Raw genomic sequence first — 21,652 nt, forward strand, 5'->3', positions numbered from 1 at the left:
CCTTCCTCTCTCTCTCTGTCTTTTTCTGCCCCAACTTTCAAATGAAGCCTAAGTGATACTGCCTTCCATGACACATTTGCAAACAGGCTGGGAAGCTTTCTCATGAAAAGATGGAGCCTTTCAAGGGAGCAAACGCAGGATGTTGCTAAGGAGCAGCAAGCAACAGCTGGTTGAGAAATGAATCTGTGTCCTTGGAAGAGCTTGTTCCCAGTCAATAATTAAATATTACTGCAGCATCCTTTTATCAAAGAGATACATAAATATGCCATAATAAGGCAGGTGGGAGAAAGAAACCTGGTTCAAAGTAAAAGTGGCAAATAAAAGCCTTCTAAACCTACTCTAGGTTCACTATGCAAGCAAAAAAGCCCAGGGAAAGAGTACAATTTAACTTGTTTAAGGGACTTGGCAGTAACTTTGTAGGCTCTCTGGAATATCATATGATGTGGGATAGGGTGGATGGGAAGGAGACTACAGGCAGCCTAAGCTAACTAGGCCCTCAAATAAGCTTACAAAACTAACATAATGATTTAGATGTACAATCTGATCTGTGGAGAAGGAAGGAATTTATGGCCAAAGAAGAACTTTGTATATTATGAAATGCAAAATGGATAATTTTGATATTAAGTTAAAAAGGTTTTGTACAAAAAATTAATACAAAAAAGATTACAAGGGAAACAAAAAACTGGAGGGAAAACTTTTACATCCAAGGTTTCTGATAAAGGCTTCATTTCTAAAATAGAGAATTGACTCACATTTATAAGAATACAAGCCATTCTCCAATTGATAAATGGTCAAAGGATATGAACAGACAATTTTCAGATGAAGAAATTTAAACCCATTTCTAGTCATATGAAAAAATGTTCAATCACTATTGATCAGAGAAATGCAAATTAAGGCAACTCTTAGAAATCACTATACACCTCTCAGATTGGTTAAGATGATAGGAAAAGATGATAAAATTTGGAGGGGATATGGGAAAACTGGGACACTGATACATTGTTGGTGGAGTTATTAATTGAAGCAACCATTCTAAAGAGCAATTTGAACTTTGCCCAAAGGCTATCAAACTGTGCATACCCTTTGATCCAGCATTATTTCTATTGGGCCTGTATCCCAAAGAGATCATGAAAAAGGAAAAAGGACCCACATGTGCAAAAATGTAGTAGCAGCCCTTTTTGTGTGGCAAGGAAATGGAAACTTAGTGGATGCCCATCAGTTGGAGAATGGCTGAATTAGTATAAATATTATGGAATATTATTGTACTATAAGAAATGATCAGGAGGATGATTTTTAGAGAGGTTTGGAGAGACTTTTATGAACTGATGCTAAATGAAATGAGCACAACCAAGAGAACATCGTACACAGCAATAACAAGATTATGTGATGATCAGTTCTGATGGATGTGGTTCTTTTCCACAATGAGGTAATTCAGGCCAATTCTAATAGACTTATGATGGAGAGAGCCAACTGCACCCAAAAAGAGAAGTGTGGGAACCAAATATGGAACATAATATAGCATTTTCACATTCTTTATTATTGTTTGCTTGCTTTTTGTTTTCTTCTTCCTTTATATGATTTTTCTTGTGCAGTATGAAAATTGTAGAAATATGTATAGAATTGGACATTTAACATATATCGGATTGCTTGTTGTCTGAGGGAAGGGATGAGTAGAGGGACAAAAAATATGGAGCACAAGGTTTTCAAGAGTAAGTGTTGAAAACTATCTTTGCATATATTTTGAAAATAAAAAACTATTATTAAAAAAAAATAAATCCTACCATGGTCCAAGTTAACAGATAACTAGGTATAGCAGAAACTGATGTTTCAATAAGAATAAGGCCAATTTCTGATTACCTTTCACTTTCTAATCTCAAAATGTTTGAGTCATGAAACAGCGATGCAGCATACCATTTCAACATTTCATTTCCCATCTTTTGCTATATGACCTCTTCCCCCCATATACTTTGAATACTCCATGAAAAAAATTTGATTAAGCTGAGACTTCTTCCATTAGGAAGTGAAGTCTTAGTTAACTTTTTTCCCTCATTCTTTTAATAACCCATTAAAAAATAAAAATAGTCCACTTTTCATTTTTTAAATAAATAAGGGTTCAAAAGTTCAAAAGTGCCAGTAAAGCTGAGAGTAAATTTCTCCTTTTGATAACTAGCCTCTTCATGAATGAGCCCAAAAGAGAATATAATTAACTTGACATCAGGGAACTTCTAGTCCTAAGAAACAGAAAGGAAATGACACTCTGAAATAACCCTCCCACATGCAGCCTTCAGAGCTATGAAACCAACAGCAGTCCAAAAAAGCTAAGGTACCATAGCAAACAATGTCTGCAGGGAGCTCTACTGTGAACTTCAGCTTCTTTCTGCAGAAGAGAAAGACTTTTTGTATCAAAAAGTAAATGAAATAGTATGTGGATGAGCTGTGAGGTTCCAAAAAGCAGTCAAGTACTGGGATTTTTTTTTTTCATTTTCTAAATCCAAACTTCAGAAATTGGATAACATTCAATTTTATCAATAGTGAGAAGGGATTGGGTTTAGAAGAGTGAACAAAAAGAGAGTAGAAATTTTTCCTTCTCACTTTGAAAGAGAAGATAGCTGTCAGGGAAAAAAAGTCTCTGTGTAAGAGGATAAAAATAAAAAGAGAAGAACATTCACTAATGAGGGGAGATATACCCATAGGTTTTTAGAACTGAGAGAGGCATAGAAATCACTTAGTCTGACTCCTTAAGGAGGGGTCCTCAAACTTTTTAAATAGGGGGTCAGTTCACTGTCCCTCAGACTGTTGGAGGGCCAGACTATAGTAAAAACAAAAACTTTTGTTTTGTGGGTCTTTAAATAAAGAAACTTCATAGTCCTGGGTGAGGGGAATAAACGTCCTCAGATACTGCATCTGGCCTGCAGGCCATAGTTTGAGGACCCCTGCAATGTATCGTTGAGAAAATTGAAGTTTGAAAGGTATGACTTTGGAGGTAAAGTTAAGTCATAGAATAGTGACAGAGAAGGGTCTGAGTCTCCAAATCCCTCCAGCTCTACATACAAACTGATTTTTGATTTTTAGGCAAAACTATTAGAAACCCATATTAAAGTTTCTGGTGATGAATACTTCAACAATCTGGAGTCTAGTATGGTACAGTGATTATTACATTTGGAATCCAAAGACCTGAATTTGAACTCCAGCTCTGTTGCTTATTAGCTGTGTGTGGTCACTTAAATTTCCCAGCCTCATTTTCTTCATCTATTAAATGAGGGAATTAGACTAGATGGTCTCTAAAATTACTTCTAGCTCTAAATCTATGATCTTAATGAATTCAGAAGACCAAAGCTTTGTTTATATGTGATAGCCCCATGGTACTTTCTCTAAGCTGATACAGCCATAGCAAAAATGGACTAGAACTGTTTTAAGAATATTGCCAAGTTAAATCTTTACAGATATGTACACAGGTTTTATTTAGTTTCTGTGATTATATCAGATTTAGCAAACCTTTCTTAAATTATAAGGTAAAATTGAGTGCCATAAAACCAAGTTTCTAAGAATCTAATGGGAAGTACTTTTTAAACAGGTACACATACCTGTAATTACTAGTGACCTATCTAAATCCTCCATGACTTGGGCTATTCTAAGTTTTTAGGCCTTAAATCAGTTTTCCCCATAAGTGATTGTACTAAATACATCTCATGAAGGATAGAACACCTGTTTAATAACATACTATGATTAATATTGCCAGGAGAAATCTTGTCATGTAGGTCTGGTTTGCTTTTTTTAATTTGCAAACCTATAAAAATTGCTTTTTCCTAGAGCCTATATGATCCAAGTTGCTTGCTTTAATAAGTAAAATCAAAACAACACACAGGAATTATAAGATTTAGGATTGGAAGGGATAGAGAGATCACCTAAACCAATCTTCTTCTTTTACAGATCAGAAAACCGAGGACTTGGGAGCAGAAGAGCCTCTGCCATCACCACTGAGCAACTTCTCCTTTGCAGTTAGCTCCATCCAGAAATATCACTTTACCCAGATGTTTGTGGCAATTATCTGTTGGCCAGTGAATTAAGCTCTTACTACCACAAACAACTAAAATGAGAGGCAAGGATGGTATAATGGAAAGACTCCAGGAGTTCTGGGTTCGAATCCTACCCTCATTGTTTACTAGATGACATATACTTAATTTGCCTGAGCCTTATTTTTGTCATCTCTAAAATGGGGATAACAAAATCAGAAGTGATTTTGTGAAGATCAAATGAGATAATGTACGTTAAGTGTTTGCAAAGCTTAAAATACTGTAGCTTGGATATTTTTTAGGAAGTGACTATAATATATCCAGAACTCCTAACTACTTTTTAAAAAATCAAGAATTTGAAAAGTACAGCAAGGAATGTCAAATAATCAGAATAAAGAGTCTTCAAACTACAGATATAAATAAGTAAGAAAATATGTCTTTTATTTTTACTTAAAAAGACAGCCTTGGTTTTTGGCTAAATGAAAAGGAATGAGCAGGTTTTAATCAATTATGTCTAGCCACAATGGCAGTCAATTGTTCTGCTTTAGGCTGCATACCATTGTCTAGAAAAGAGGAAAGGGGGAAAATTTGTGGAAAATTCATCTACACCTCAATAAAATATATACACATGGAACTCCCCCCCACCCCATTCAAAATAATTAAAAGACTTAATGCTGGGCAATCTCTTGTGGAAAAAGTAGGAGACATTTAAATTATTTGATAGCTAGATTGTATTTTTTTTTAAAAAGTAAGTTATCCTGGGTCCAACTCCTCTCTTCTGGCTCATATTTGAGTGACTATAGACCAACCAAGGTTCACCAACACAGACCTTGGTTCCAAAGGAATGATGCTGGCACCATATAAAGCCTCTGCTTTATAATCTGCAGAATTGGGAAGGGGGTGTAAGTCTTAGAAGGCAAGACAACTTGGCTTTGGTGGGTCCCCAGCCTTTGGGAAACATCCTATGTGCAGCTGTGTCGCATGTGGAAGTTGACAACATATTCAGCATTAGTCCTTTGTACTGAAATGGCAAAGGGCTCAAAAGGGTGGAAGGTAAAGGCGACCAGGCGTCTGACTGTGTGGTTGATGGGGCGACCCAGCAGGCCTGCCTGGATCTCAAACTTGAGCAGACCAGAATCCCGGGCATAGAACCTGAATGGAAGAAAAAAAGGAGGAAAAAAGAATAGTATGAATTTAAATTTGTGGAAAATTCATCTACACCTCAATAAAATATATACACATGGAACTCCCCCCCATCCCATTCAAAATAATTAAAAGACTTAATGCTGGGCAATCTCTTGTGGAAAAAGACCACTTTAAGTTCCTTGGGCAGTGAGGAGGCTAACAAATGACCAAGATCCTATGTTCTTATGAATTCCAGAAGACCAAAGCTTTGTTTATATGTGATAGCCCCATGGTACTTTCCCTAAGCTGATACAGCTGTAGCTGTATTCTCTGTTTCTCCTATTCTATCTGTTTCAAGGCAGTGAAGTGTCAATGGATAGAGTACCATGCTTAGCATCAAGATGACTGAATTTAAATTTGGTCTTAAATATGTTTTAATTATGTAATTCTGGGCAAGTCACTTAACCTTTACCTCAGTTTCCTCATGTGTAAATGGAGATAATAATTGCACCTATCTCCCAAAGTTGTTGTGAGAATTAAATGAGATAATATTTATAAGGCACTTAGCAAAGAGTAAGCATTATATAAATGTTGACTGCTATTATTAATATTATTATTCCAGATTTTCAAAACAAAAGAGGTCTAAATGACAAACTATGAAATCCCTAATACTTTTAAATCCTGTTATTCCTTAAGGGTCATCTCCCACCCAATGATGATACCAGGAACAAATCAGTCACCTTCAAAAGTCACTAATCTTAAAACAACTGGGTCCATTACAAAAAGTAAATTGTTACTTTGAAAATGTTCAACCTGATCCATTCCAACCCATAAAATGTTACAGGCTTGTTTTCCTTTTAATAAAATACAGTGAAACCAAAAGACTTTTGTAGTAAGCCATCTGTTAGCTCCCTTTCAATTTTAAGATTCTATGATTTAAATATGAAAGTGCCTTAAAATAGGACAATATCAGTACTGAAGTATATTTAATTCCTAGACTAAAATTTCTCAAAATAGGAAAGTAAGAGCTTCTCTTAATCTTTCTATTCAACAAATTGCCCAAATTCTCAAATTGTTTCTACATATGCAAACCAACAGGTCTTAAGGGATGATCTTATGATTTGGAAGTATATGAAAGACATGTCTTGACTTTACAAATTATAATTATGTAACAGATTACTGGAAAAATTATTGAATATCCTTTTCTGAATATCTATAAAAAGAGAATCCATATCTATAAGTCTTAAATAATTCACTTGGTAATAAAAGACAGATTTATTAAATTATGAAGTGATCGATAAAAGTGGTCATGTATCCTATCATTCCTATCCTTTCTAATGAGCATATGAAACTCTGGGAGACATGATTAGTAGTATGCAAAATCATGCAAATAAAAGTGACTGATGGCACAAAAGAACTGAATGGGAAGTTAGCTTACTCACTTTCTTAATGTTTTGTGGTAGCGATAGCTATAACATAATTCTTTGTACCTGATCGGGTGATCTCCACAAGTCTTGGGCCGCTCCATGACTGACACCCACTTATCATCGTAGCTGAAGAGAGACAAATCGAGGTAGGGACTGCCACTGTATGACTGGGCGCTGATGGGGAGCTGACCAAGCAGCCGCCGTACTGCCTCTGTATGTCCTCCATATTTTGCATTTACAATAGTGTCTTTAAACCTGAAATCAATCAGTATAGAAGATAGACAATAGAGAAATCACTGTCAGAATATATAATATAAGCTCAAAGTTTAAATCTACAAATTTATGGGTTTGTAAATAAATTGTTAATGCAAATAATACAACTTAGCCTGCTTGTTTCCAATATTATAGGAATCTTCTGTTTCTAAAAATATATTTCACTTCACATTATAGGCTGAGAAAAGAGAAGATGTGAAATGACTAAGGAAAGTCAGAGATCAATACATGACCTGGAATCCCATAGCTGATCCTGACAAATTATGTGAACATGGGCAAAGTCATTTATCTCTCTCAATTCCAGTTCCCTCAGTTGTAAAATGGGAATACCTATTGTAAGTATCTAACAAAGTATTGGGAAAAGATTATGCAAAGCATTTTGCAAGCCTTGAAATGGCATATAAATTTTAATAATTGTTAAGGCAAGTATTTGTGACTATCACTGATGTCCAAAAACAAAAGACAACTTAGGAAACTCACTCCTAAATTTAAACCCATTAAAGAAAACTAAATAGTAGAAAACCCTGAACTGAAAGCTTTTCTTGGGCTCTTCTGGCAGCATACATTGTAACATGACATTGCTAATTTGTTTATTTTTAAAAAGACAAAAAGTCAGCAATTTATAAAGTTCAATACTTAAATTGCTACTTCAGTTAGGGTCTGCATTTCCATAGTTTTCAGTATCTAAGACAGTAAACAGAGAGCACTCAGCATAACACAGTACCTCACATATGGAAGCCACTCAATAAATATTATATTAGCCCAAAATTAGATGAGAGCTCTTGGAAATGGGGTTAAATATTTTTAAACATATACATGTATATTATACATACAAGTAAATACATATATAAAACATTTGTATTCACTCACAAATCATTACAGAAAACTCCTATCTATCATGTATGTATTTACTGTGAAAGTATTTTAACATTTCTTTCAATTCAAATCATTTTTCTCACTGTTACCTTTCTTACAATATTTCCCACAGGCATAGTGTAAAATATAAAACTAACTTTTGAATCTAAGACAATATTCCCAGGATTACTAGAATATAAATCAATTATAGCTTGCATTCAGGTTTTGTCTGAGGCAGTTTGGGTAAATAGTGCATCTATGTTCTGATCAATATGGAACTGAATAAATAAATAGCTCTGATATTTGTCTTCTTTTTGCTAAGAATAATGAAGTATAAGTTTTTCAAAAGTTAAAAAAAGATTGAACTGTTATTGACGGTTTTGATTCAAAACATATTGTTAGTCTGAAAATCAAAAGGAAAATCTCATCATCCCATTTCCCTAGAATTGTCACCCTGTTGATTCCTGATTCTTACTATATTCTTGCTTATAGCTATTACATAAAATTTGATGGGAGAATAAAAATGCCAAATGCTTTCTTTTATTTCTGCTTGACATAGTCTTAGTATATAATATAAAATCAACTTTGAATTACACCTATTATCCTATTATCTTCTATGAAACTTTGGACAATAAATAACAATCCCAGTGTTACTGGAATGAAATAACTAACCCAGGGTTTGCAAATCCCCTAACATCTCCTAACACCTCTCTCATGCTCCATTAAATAACTTCAAGAGAAAAATTAGATATGATTGCTAATAGTTTTCTGCATATCCTCAAACCAAGAAACTTTGTTATAATAAAACAAAGTGGGCTATCTGTACACTGTTCATATCTTGAGCTCAAAATTTTCAGGAGACTTTTGCCATTTGGCCTGTACGTTCCTTACGTACTTTTACTCTCCTTTAAGAATTTTCTATTCCATCTAAAGTAGGCTGTTCATTATTCCTCAAACATGTAATGCACTCTTATTTCTACAGCTTTGTTCATGTTTTTCCAACGTAGAAAGCGTTCTTCAACATTTGCTTAAGTCTGATTTTTCCTTTAAGGACTAACTCTAATTTCATCTTTCACGATGACTTTTCAAATTGTTTTGGTCCTTAGTAATTGTTCGATCTTCAAGTTTCCTATAGCACTTATCATTTGGTATTTATTGTTTTGTATCATTATTAATTTTTTATATACAGTTAAGTGCTCCAAAAATGTTTGTTAGATTGAACATACTGTTTCCAGACTAGACTATATACCTCAAAGAACAGGAATAATGTCTCCTACCTCTTTGTATCCCTAGCACAATGCCCTGTAGAGTATCATACAATACAGAATTTCAAAAATAGAAGAGAAATCAATCATATTTTTTCTTCCCTAATCCTCCTTCTTTTCCTTCACTATCATAACAGATGAAGAACCAGCGTCTAGATAGGATAAGTGCCTTGTCCACAGTCCAACAATTTTTGGCAGAGTCAGTACTAGTTACCCAAGTCTCCTGATCCTTGGGTCTCAATATTCTTTTCACTATATTTCAAAGCCTCATTTGTAAGTAACAGTTGTTAGCTTATGACCAAAATTAGGTGAGGTAAGGTCTACTTGTTGGAAATCTATGTTAGTAACTTACCGGCGCTGGATCTGCCTTGCAAAGTTGTTGCTAGAAGCTGAACAGGGAAACTGGACAGCTTCACTGTGAAGAGTAGCATTGCGGAAGAGGTCACAGAAATTCTCAAAGAGTTCCAGCAACTCATCTGAGGTGTTCTCAAACACTGCTATCACCTCTGTAGTCACCATATTATACACAACAAAGAAGGAAGGCTGAAAAAGAAGAACAAATGAAACCGTTAGCCAACTGAGTACAATCCATGGGTAGGGTGACCCTTCAAATTGGGCTAAAAATTCAAGCTACTCAAGAGAAACAAGAAAACACTTCCCACCGTATAGGTCAACAGGGAAACAGGTCCCTTGTCTAAGGGAGCCTCCATGGGCTTTGTCAGTCAAATGCCTCCACGGTGCCACATTCCCCACTGTAATTGTGTTGCAAAATTATCAAGTTGCTAGTTTAAAAAAAAAAAAACTTTTCAATCTTTCCTTTCAAATTGTGTGCTTCAATTTCCCTTTCCAACTGTTTTCTCTTTTCTCTGCTCCCCAACCCACCCTGAGATTTAAAAAAAACACATTTTTAAAGTGCCAGATTTAATTTTATTTCCTGCTGGGGAAGTGATTTGCAGCCCAGTGTTGGCTGCTGACAGATTATTTTCTCCTATGTATGTACAGTTGAAAGTTCATTTTTTGGCACCTATTTTTCCTCTTAACATTTCCAACATGCAGAGAGGTACCTTAAAGGCTTTGTATTTTGAAACTGCCTCAGAAAGTTGTATTCAACAGTATCCTGCTGCTGGACAAATGAAAATCCAGAGAGGCATTTACTGTTCCTTTCTCGACAGATGCTCTTTTGGCCAAAAACATCTATATTATCCTTGTAGGATTTATAGCAATTAAGTAGAGGTAGGGAAGGTGGGGAAGAGAGAGGAAAGGTGGTGGCAGGGTAGGCAAGACAATGATGGGAGGGGAAAAAGTAGAAGGAACCTGAATTTCATTCAAATGTCCCAGGTAGAAGTACCCAGAGCTACTTGGGAGTTCACTTTTTCAGAGTGGGCATCTAGATGCCCAATTCTTTCAGTGTTCCTAAGTTTGCTCTGATCAGCCTGAATATAAGAGCCCTGGGATTTTTCCAGGCTCAATGGAATACCAATCTATAAGCATCTGTTAGTTTCATATAGGAAAATGAAGTTATCAGACATTAAGTATTTTTGATCTTCAATCTGTCTATAATGGAAAGAAACTGGGTAGCAATCTGAAACTAATTTCCTAAATACTATCCCAAGGCTTCATATTTCAATGCATTTTTACTCATTCAAATTTACAATACCCATAAGAAGTGAGATGCAGAAAGTTTCAGTTTGAAGCTGCAAATTATGTGTGAAAAGAATTGTCCCCCAGCATCCTAATTTCTCAAGCCACAATTATTTTGTGTAAGTTCAGAGGAAAAAAATGCATCATTTTAGTTAAGAATAATCTCAATTGTGATGATAATGATTTGGTAATTTATTCACCAAAATGAAAATTATCACCCAAACTTAAATAATGGACTTTCCTGCTTCTAGTCTTAATTTATATGTTTTTTCTATAGATCTGGGTCAGCTCAGATTTTGTTATTAGAAAGATATTACAGGAAAAAAGTGAAATTTAGCTATGATGTTACATGACTATTGCATGAATTACATGCATATGCAACAGGTTTCTCATCAGCTAAGGTTTTCAGAAAACAGACTAGGGAGAAGCAAAGGACTATATAGCAAATCTTAAGCAATATATTCTAAAAAATAGATATTTTCTAATGATTCAATGGGCTTGTATTTAGATAACTAGGGGGAAGAAAATGGGTTTCTGGACTGATTATGATAGTTTCCATTAACAACTTTATTCTTTTATAGAACAAAATAATCCATTTTTCAGAAGAAGCAGGTTGAAATTATTTTTCTATAAGCTAACAAAAAGGCTTTTTTGATTCCACAAAGGCCTCTAGTAGTTGAACACAGCCAAAAAGAGGATCTAGAGTTAGAAGTTCTAAATCTAGAATCTATGAACATTAAAAACATTTTAATAGCTGTTTTAATATAATTGGTTTCCCTTTATAATACTTTTATTTTATGCATGTAAAAATAGTACTCTGAGGAGTCCATAGCCTTCATCTTGCTGCTAAAGACATCCAAGAGACAAAAAAGTTAACTTACAATCCAGATGATTGCTTTGGATATACTTTTGTTTTTTACTTGCTATGGACAGATGGGTCTGAACTATTTATGAAACAATAAATATGGCACTAGGAAGGCAAATAGCACAGACATCACTTAGGTGATGTCTCCAAATGTTAAATTAAAAAGGAAAAATTCCAAGAACAAAGGCAATGTACTCTAAGACAAAATTTCAAATCTATTATTTCCCAAGTCCTTAAGTACTCTTAAAACTTAACTGACCCTATTGACCTTTGAAAACACTCTTCTTCCTGTAAACATTTTAAAAAGTTAAAAAAACAGTTTTCAAAACTGAACAGGAAAAAGTTGACAGATAATTTATTTAACATCTGAAAAGGTTAGCTATATAGTGGCCCTTTCATAGACATATAAGCCTGAACTTTCAGAAGCTAATAATCAGGAATTTCTCCATTACTTCTGATTTTTTTAATTTTTTCAGTATTTAGTAGTCCCTCTTTTAGCATGGGAACAAAGTCAACAAAAAGAGGTAAAACTCAAATCAATCAAATTAAGTTTATTAATTTCTTTATAGAAAAATCTAGTGAGGGAGTTGACATTTTAATTATTGAACTGTGAAAATGAGATTTTCAATTATTGGAAAATTTTATTTTACCTTGATAGTCTGACCCCATTAGCAGAGCTAAATCACTCAAAATGGATAAATTATCCATGAGTAGCAGAAGTTTAACTGTTAATGAATTTTTGGTCTTTTTCTAGAGAACTCTGAAAATGCAATCACCCCAGAGGCACCAAAATGAAATCAGACATATATTCACCAAAATTTCTAAAGGACAGAGATTCAGCACCTAACTGCATTATAAACAGAGATCTCCCAAAATCTTTGGAAGAAAAAATAATTTCTAGAGATCTAGTTCACTAAAGGAAATAAATACAGCTAGGAAAAGAGAAACATGATTTTAGCTATTGTAAAACTAAAGATAAGCAAAATTTAAAACTATGAAAATCCAAATACAATTCTAGCTAGCAATGCAAAAACAGGCCAACAATTGATGCAAATGTAAAGATAATGAAAGGAACACATTTAAGAATCAGAGGACCTGGATTCAACTCTGATTTCTGCTACTCATCACCTATATGACCTTGGACAAATCACTTTAATTTTCCTTGGCTTTATTGTCTTCATTTGTAAAGTGAGAGAGGCTGGACTAGATATTCTTTTGAGTTCTTTCCAGTGCTAGAGCTAAATCCTATGATCCTATAGCAGTTATATGTGGTCCCTCATTCTAAGTCTCTCAATAAAGCTGACTATCATCCAATACCTGTGATGGGTCCGTGACCCGTAGTGTCACTACATCTTCACTAGTGTACTTGATAAAGAGGTGATTTTCATCTAGAAGCTGCATCTTCCACATGCGTAACTGTCGTAGCTGGTCAAAATACTGGAAGAAACGCCTCTTGGCCATGGCACTACCATCCTGCTCCGCCCGGCGCCACAAGTATACCAACAGTCGGTGTTTTAGGGAATTAATGAAAGGCTCCTTGTAGGGGTTGGCCATGCCTGTTTGGCTGTCTCGCTGTACCTCAGGGTAGACAGCTGATAGGGTGAGCAAGTCATCTTCATAGCAGAATCGACCAATGGTACGCACATCAATAAAGGTGCCCTCAGGAGTGACCTGGAAGACATGAATAGTCTGCTGCTGTACTGAAAGAATGGCTAGTATGTTCTTATATAAGTATAGCCCTTGATTATGGGACAAGATCACTTTATCACATTTGAATGTGCGGGTATCACACAATCTGCCAGTGTGAAGATCAATGATGTGAAGGGAATAATCCTCCAAAGGGGAGCGGGGATTTGGTGTCACTGACTCACTGTTGCGATATACTTCATAAAAAGGAGGGTGAGGTTCTTCAGGGAGGTAGGCGGCTGAACCTACAATGACACAACGGCAGTCATCTGTGAAGAGGCTACACTCACGATTTAGATGTTCACCATTAGCAGCTACATTGGTGATATGTAGCAAAACAAAGAAGCGTTCAAAAAGTCGGCCTCGGATGTTGACTGACCTCTGGTCATTGCCATTGGCCAAAATTTCACCCTCATAACCCTGCAGTAGGTCCTCTGCTGCTTGGCAGCCCTGGTACTCATAAATCTCCAGTGATGTCTGGTCTGAAGAAAAGGCAATAAAGAAGCGTCCATCAGGTGAAAATTTTCGCAGGAAGCAAGGTGGTTTTTCCACATTAACCACGGTATAGTTGGGGAAGACATTCTGGTGGAAAACTCGAACCTGGTGCCAATGAGTACCAGCCTTGCCTGAACTGATGCGCCGACGCTCCAAGCGATGGATAACATTTTGGTTCTGGATTCTTCGAGGTTTGATTGTTGGAACATCATGATCCATCATCACAGCATCTTATTTCTGGATGATTAAGAGCAGAGGTTCACACATTAAAAGAAAAACAAACAAACAAAAAACCCAAGTTCCCTTTCCACAGACATGTCAGGGTTTACCTAAAATCTTCTACCTTAGCTCACAAGGAAACAGAATAAATTTGAAGCCTGTGTCTTCACCATGAAAAAAATGGGAAGAACTTAACATAACAGAAATATCTCATGTATGCTTAGCTATAAGGTGTTTACATCAAAAAATATTTGAATCACTAGAATAAGTGAATTCAGAGTCAGAATTCGCTAAAACACAAAGTGATACTGCTATCATTTTAACATTATCAGTAGCCATAATGTAGAAAGAACATGGACTCTTAAGTAAAAATTTATGAAGCATTAAAATTTAACTTCATGTGAACAAACATTTATTAAATACAGCACTTGGAATGCTGGTGATTAAGTATTTACTATTTATGAGTTACACCGGGAATTATTACATGCATAGCACTGTTTTAGCTAAGCACAATAACAAAAGTTTTATTTCCTCCTTACTTCTATGCCACTATTCTGCTCCAAAACAATCACTAAAAATTAAACAAATAATTAAGTTCAGAAAGTTTCATAAGTATCTTGTTTTCATAGAGTATGCCTCAATGTTTTACTCTCTTCTCCCAATAAGATTCAATCCCTCAGAAAGGATATTGGACTAGTGGGAAATGCCCCCGGATTTTGATTAAAACTCTCCCAGATGCTGGTTTTCTAAGCTACTAAGCCTCTCTGGAACTTAATTTTATTAGATCACAGAATTCCAGAGGTAGTTAAAAAACAAACCCTCAGATCATCTAGACTAGAGGTTCTCAATATTTTTCAATCATGATATCCTTTGGCCTCAAGTAAATCTTTCAGTTTCTACATGGATGGAAATATTCTCGAGTTTACCATGCAAGAGCATATAAAAAATAAAGACTGGTTTTTCATAAGGAACACTTTATTTAGCATGTAACTTTTAGTATCATAAAATAATCTCTAACTAATACTTTTTGAATATTTCAATAGGAAAATGCAATAATTTACCAATTATTCCTTCAAACATCCTCATACTCCTGAGGGTATCTCCAGCCCAGACTGGAGAGCCCTAATTTGGTCAAACCCTTTTCCTTTTACAGACGAAATAAAATGAAGCAAAAACAACTAAGGTCCTATGAGCAATGAAAGACTGGCTCCAAATCTGCTTCTCTTTCTAGGTCTTCTCACAGTCTCATCTCTCAGAGGCTACTTCATGATTGCTCAGGCATTTTCAGATCTAACCACTTATGAGTTGGACTCTAAGGGAAAAAAGAACTCTCCTCAGGGCGAGCACTTTCTCCCCATTTCCACCAACAAAACAGCAGGAAAAAGAGAGAAAGCCAGAGAAAAAGAAGTTGTGGAAAGCGGGGTGTAGGTGGGATCCAGCATCACAGCGGTGCTGGATAGAAAAGGATGCAAGGCTGGGGTGGGCCACGGGCCAGGCCACTGGCTACCTGCGTGACCCTTTACGGCCCCGGCCAGCTCTTAAGCCTTGAGCCTCCGACAAGGCGGGAGCGGCCCGCGGGAACCACGATTTTCAGGAAAAGGTGGGTCCGGGCTCGGATAAACCTGGGTGCACGAGGGTCCGGGGGGGAGGGGAGAGGCGCGCAGCCCAGGATCTGGGCGGCCCGGTCGGCAGGAAGGGAGCCCGCGGCCGGGAGGAAGGCCCAAGGATCTGAGAGGAGACGGAGCGGGGGAAGGGGGGGCGTCCTCACCCGACCGTCCCGCGCCCCCCGTCGCGCCGGTCTCATGGGGCCGGGACGAGGGGATCCCCAGGCTGCGGTGGCCGCGTTCCGACGGCCGTCACAGCAGCCACCGCCGCCGCCATGTTGCCACTGACGCCGGCACCCGGCGACAACGGCCGGGATTGCCCCGTTCCCCCCACCCCTCTCCCTCAGCCAGCCGACGGATGTAAGGGCCATAGAGGAGAAAGCGTACGGAGAGAGAGAGGCTTCCAATTTTCAGCGCGCCACTGCCTGCCCAGAAAGGGTGACATCGCCCCCTCGTGTCTGGAGGTGAGGTGAGGCTGTCGGAGCCCTAAGCAACCACTTCTGGTGAAATTGATTCAAAAGCTAGCAGCCTTTCTCCTTTTTTGCTTTTTGTCCCCGGATGCTGAGAATGACGGATGCTGAAACATGCCTTATCGTTTTACAGAAGAGGAAATTGAGACCCAGAAAAGTGGTCACACTTCTAACAGAATCAGGTTTCCAACCCTAATCCCCTGTCCACACATTAAGCTCACAAGCCATTATGTTCACAAGCCATTACTCTCAGTATATTCATTGTTACTCTTCAGACTGATGAATTCCATGCCTTGTTACAATATAACAAGGCCCAAAGCGCGCTGATAATTGAGGGAGAGAATTCAGAACTGAAAATTAAAATAATAATGTATAATAAACAAAATAACTTATGTATAATAAAATTGGATAAAAATGAATAGAAAATAGATATATGTTTAATTTTAAAATTAAAGAATGACCTTTGGCTTTCATGGATCATCATGATTTTTTTGGGATCATCAAAGGAAATCAGCCTGTGGTGGTCCTATTAAACCTTGTCTCCAATTTGTCAATTAGTATTATACATATTTATGGACTAACTTTATATGTTGTATTGTATACATCCTCTAGGTATTACTATATGTTGTCAGACTTGAAAAATAGTAGTAACATTTTTTTTGGCATATTCTCCTTTGAAGAATTAAACATGAAAATCACACAGAGGGAAAAGGAAAAGAATACAGTGATGGTGAGGAAGCTATAATAATACTCTCCCTCACTTTCCTACTGCCTGCCTATACAGTCTGATTATTCAGAGGGGCAACTCTTGTGGGAAAAGAGGTCTTGTCATATCTACCAATATCAATTGCTACTAACTAGCTGGTAAGCACAAGGGCTCTAGAATAGCATTCTCCCCAAGTCCCTTCCTCGATTACCTGAGCAGACCACTGACTGTTTCCACCCTGGCCCTGCAAGCCATCAAACCATAAATCAGCTCTTGAGGAGACTGGGAACCTAGCAACTTCTTCTGCAGGTGCTAAAAGTCCTGCTTTCTCAGCAGACTCAACTATCAAAGACCCAGAGACCCATTTTCTGCCAAACTTATTTCTACTTTTCACAGCAGTTCTTGGAGAATAGGGAATCCATCTTCTGATGGATTATGTCCTTGTGGTTTTAGATCACTGGGCTATTGTATAGGACTGCTTCTGATAAGTAAATTCCACTAATCTGCATTTTTGTTTGTTTTTTTTTTTTTAGCAGTTTGTTGCTGTTATACATTGGTATAAGGAGTTCCCCAAACCAATGAAATTATAAATCTAGATCATACTACCTTTAAAAACAGCTTTGTCCTAATAGATTGTTATTTTATTGGAATATAGCTTCACTAATGAGGTTACCAGGTTAATGAACATGATCCAGGCTTACATGTTTTGTTTCTTACTACCAGATTGCTTTACAGAATACAGCCCTACTTTAAAATTCCCTACAGGTGTACCAACAATTTTGCTTATTTTTCCTGTTTGAATATGTATAGGTTATTAGACTGAACATTTTCCCAAATGTTCATAAATAAAAGGAGAAACACAACTAGTAAATATTAACCATTTATAGCCTTTGCCCACTGAGGTAAAGACTTCAAAGTCAGATTCAGTAGCATTGAGATCACAAAAATATAACAACATGAAGTTTTTAAAAGAGATCTTAGAGGCTATCACATATATCCTTTTTACTTTGAAGATGAGAAAGCTGAGGACCAGTAAGTGAAGTGATTAATAGCCCAAGGTCATATCCTGATTAGAAATAGAAGCAGAGCTAGAAAATGAGTTTCTATCCTTTACAGGAATAAGAATAAGAACAGGGACAGAATCTGTTATTTTACTGCTATAAGGATTTACTGGGTTTAGTAAATCCCTCTAGTATTGTGGTCAGTCCTAGAGAATTACCTAGAACATTTAGAGATGAAGTGACTTGTCAGGAGTCAGAGAGCCAGTGTAAGTCCAAAGCATGACTGAAGGTAAGGTCTCCATCTACTATGCCACAACTCTCTCTGCAGAAATATACAGACAAATAATTGGACAGGATTCGGTGCTTATGACTGGAGTATGCAAATGTAACAAAAAGACAATGCTACCTAAAATAATTTAGTTTAGTGATATAGCAAACTGCCAAGATAATACTTTGTAACTAGACAAAATCTTGGACTCAATCTGAGTGCCCAGTTGTTGGGAAATAGCTTAGACCTTAGAACTAGAATATAGCAAGGTAGGCACAACAAATCTGAGATAGAGATTTTTAAATGTACTTTTTTTGTTGTAGAGACTATACATTCTTTTCTTCCTACTATACATCAAGACCATTGGGTGAAGAGTAATACTTAGCTCCCATCATTCATCTTGTTACTCTAAATAAAGCAGGTAATAGTCTACAGTAATTGGAATGACTACATCCAACTAACCAACTATACTAGTGGGAAATGCTGGTATAAGCAGAGAACACAATGTTCTGAGCTAGGGAAAACATGGCATCAAACTAAATTTTACTCTGAACTAACCCCAATCCCCAGTCATTCTGATCTATATTTTGCCACTGGATCCAGATGGCTCTGGAAAAAAAAAAGTAAGACAAGTGACCTTGTACAACCCTCTCTTGCTTAAGCCCAATTCACTTGCATGTCATGATATGACCTCTCTGATGTTATGTTCCTTTTTGAGAATGAAAGACAAACTACAACAATAGAAACCCATTTAAAGATGAGAGGGTAGGGTTGGTGCTCCTGACTGCTGGACAAGTTTCAATGTAAAGCCAGGACTATCATAACCATGGTGAAATTTTAAAAGTAAAAGATTCAGAGTCACCAGTAGCTATCCAGTCTGCTTCATGTTTGAGCTGTAAATCTGCCACAAAAGAGAATTTTCAAGTCCTTCCCTCATACTCACTGAGATTGGAACAAAATAAAGCTCTTTCCTCTTCACCCCACCCTCAAAAAAAAAAAAAAAAAAAAAGAGGAACTATCTGAAATGTTCACTACCTGCCAAGAGATGTGGAAAATTACAGGGGCAGTGATGACCAAAGGAAGAAGTCCACTGAACCTGATGGCTGGAAATTTCAGTGCACAGCAGTAGAATGAAGACAGCTCTATATCTAATTCATGAGTATAAGGGACTGAACCTATATGGGTCATTGGGAAAGGGATTGTTCATTTGCAGATATTGATTTATTACCCATATACTTAGATAAGAGTTCTTTTTGTAGGGATTAAATAAAGTAGAAATCAGTGCATTATTACTAAGGGCGATTCTTTTGTGAAACTTCATCTAAAACCCCATACAGCTGTAAATGACTGGGACAATAAGTATATACTTTAAAGTAACACTGCTTATAGTCCCTATTCAGGCTTTATATATGCAAGTTTTTTTGGGGGTGGAGGGGTGGAATGGAGTGGGATAGTTAGGAAGTGAGTGTACTTGATATTTAAAAGTCATTCAATCTACAAGCATTTATTACATTCTTCTTATATGCCAGGCCCTGTACATAGGGTAATAGTATATAAAGAATGAAACAATTCCTACCTTTAAAGAACTTACTCTTTGGGGAGAATTTACCAATACAACATTTACATTGTTATAAATCAAGATCCATGTAATATAGCAAAAGTTCAACATTGTACACAGGAATGTCAAGATTATGTGATGATGAAGTATGATAGACTTAACTATTCTCAGCAATGCAGTTCCAATAGACTTGGCATAGAAAATGCCAACCACATCCAGGGGAAGAATTGTGGAGACTGAAGGCAGATCTAAGCATACTATTTCCCCATTTTTGTTTGATTTTTCTTTTTTGTGTTTTTTTTTCACTTGCTCTGATTTTTCTTTCATAACATGACAAATATGGAAATGTTTAAAATGATTATACATATATACATATATATATATACTATACATGTATACTATACATATATACATTATACCAACACTATACATATATACACTATACCAACACCATATGTTGGTAAGAGAAAAAATTTAGAACTAAAAATCTTACAAAGATGAATATTGAAAATTGGAAAAACAAAATACCATTGAAAAAAGTTCAAAACTTCCAATGGAAAGTAGAACAGAAAGGGAACACTTTTTAAACAGAAGAAAACACAATTTCTAAACATTGATCAGAGTGCTCAAATACCAAATAAAGATAAGACTAAGTGATTCTGGAAATGCTACATATCAATGCAGGAGATGTTTGATCTGAAGAATTTCAAATGTCTCTCTACAGTATTATATATAATGATGGACTGCAACTATATAAAAATGATATGGGACATATAATTCCATATAATCATAATGAAAAGTGCTACTTACTAAGTAGGCATATATATGTGTTAATTTTATTTTTTAATGTGTTTAATAAACTTTGCAATAGAAAATAGTCATTTTTGTATGCATACCAATATCTGTGTGATTATCTGAGAAATGGCTAGGGCAGAGAGACAGACAAAGCTTGTCTTTCTCAGAGCTTTGTCAGTCTATAGGACGCTACCTAAAACCACTCCCTCCCAGGAAGCCACTCATCTATTTCAGTAATAAACCCATTAGTAACAGTGCTTCTGGAGGGCAGAGACTGATTCATTTTTGTCTTCATATTTCCAGGACCTGAGAGGCAGTATAATTGAGTGTTCTTTTTTGTGTCATGGACTCCCTTGGCCATCTGGTGTAGTCTATGGACTCCTTCAGAGTGTGACTTTTTAAATGCATAAAATAAAATAATTAGGATTACAAAGAAAAGCAAACATTAGTGAAAACAAACAAATATCTATATCTATATGTATATATATAGATATATATTTTTTTCTCATCCAACTTCACTAACCCTCTGAGATCTACCCAAGGACTTTGTGGTCCCCAACATAACAATTCCTGGTATAATGCATAGAAAACTGTCCATAAAGTCAAGAAAATTTATATTTAAGTAATACCTCTGACTGGATATGTGGACCTTCACAAATCCTTTAATCTCTCAAGGCCTACAGGCATTTCTTTAAAACCATACATTGAAATGCAAGTGTTGATCTGTATTGTTAACTGAGAATTTCCCCATATAGGGTTCTCTAATCCAAGAAAGTCACAGGTCTAGTCCAAAAACAAACAAACCACAGTACCTGATACATATTTGATATTTAATAAATGTTTATCAAATAACAAATTGTCTCTCTAAAAACTTTTGATAGGAATGTCCTCAACTTTGGTTCTATGAGATTTTTTTTGAATATTAAACTATATTTCAATATAATTAGTTTCTTTGTAATTGTAGACATTTTATTTGTGGCATTGAAAAACGTTGTTCTGAAAACAAATCTCCTGCCTGCACCAGACTGCCACAGGTATCTATTAACACACACACACACACACACACACACACACACACACACACACACACACAAGGTTAAGAATCCCATGAGTAATTTACCTCACACCAGAGAATTTGGGGATCTTTGGAAGAGAAAGTCAGGAGAGTAAATTCTCTCAGCCTAAATGATCTCTAAGGAAAAAACCCGAGGGATTTTCCCTGGGAGTGATTGAGCATCTCTGCTTTTCTTTTGGTTTTAGGTACCATAGGATCCTCCTACCTATCACCCTCTGAACTTCTTATTCATAGTTTTCTATGAATGCATAAATATCTCTGTGAAATCTTATCAGTCAATCAATAAACATTTATTATTATCAATGTAGTATAGG

General features: G+C 36.3%; 1 protein-coding gene across 1 annotated transcript; it reads right to left on the minus strand.

The window, feature by feature from the left end:
* Window positions 1-4,426: 4,426 nt before the first annotated feature.
* On the minus strand, window positions 4,427-15,785 carry DET1 (DET1 partner of COP1 E3 ubiquitin ligase). The gene is made up of 5 exons (XM_051981070.1): window positions 15,630-15,785; window positions 12,779-13,879; window positions 9,308-9,498; window positions 6,626-6,817; window positions 4,427-5,162 (listed from the first exon to the last, which is right to left on the minus strand). The coding sequence occupies exons 2-5, from the start codon at window positions 13,862-13,864 to the stop codon at window positions 4,973-4,975; spliced, it is 1,659 nt and encodes a 552-aa protein (XP_051837030.1). The 5' UTR covers window positions 13,865-13,879; window positions 15,630-15,785; the 3' UTR covers window positions 4,427-4,972.
* Between the last annotated feature and the right edge of the window lie 5,867 nt (window positions 15,786-21,652).

This window comes from Antechinus flavipes, chromosome 2 (genome assembly GCF_016432865.1).
Source record: "Antechinus flavipes isolate AdamAnt ecotype Samford, QLD, Australia chromosome 2, AdamAnt_v2, whole genome shotgun sequence".
Lineage (NCBI taxonomy): Eukaryota > Metazoa > Chordata > Mammalia > Dasyuromorphia > Dasyuridae > Antechinus > Antechinus flavipes.

Bases quoted from the DNA above. Each gene is read 5' to 3' on its own strand.
- DET1 (XM_051981070.1), bottom strand. From the start codon at position 13,864: ATGATGGATCATGATGTTCCAACAATCAAACCTCGAAGAATCCAGAAC. The intron at 9,499-12,778 runs GTATTGGATGAT...CTTCTTTTTCAG, and splicing joins GGGTCACGGACCCATCACAG to CCTTCCTTCTTTGTTGTGTA. The intron at 6,818-9,307 runs GTAAGTTACTAA...GATTGATTTCAG, and splicing joins GCAAGGCAGATCCAGCGCCG to GTTTAAAGACACTATTGTAA.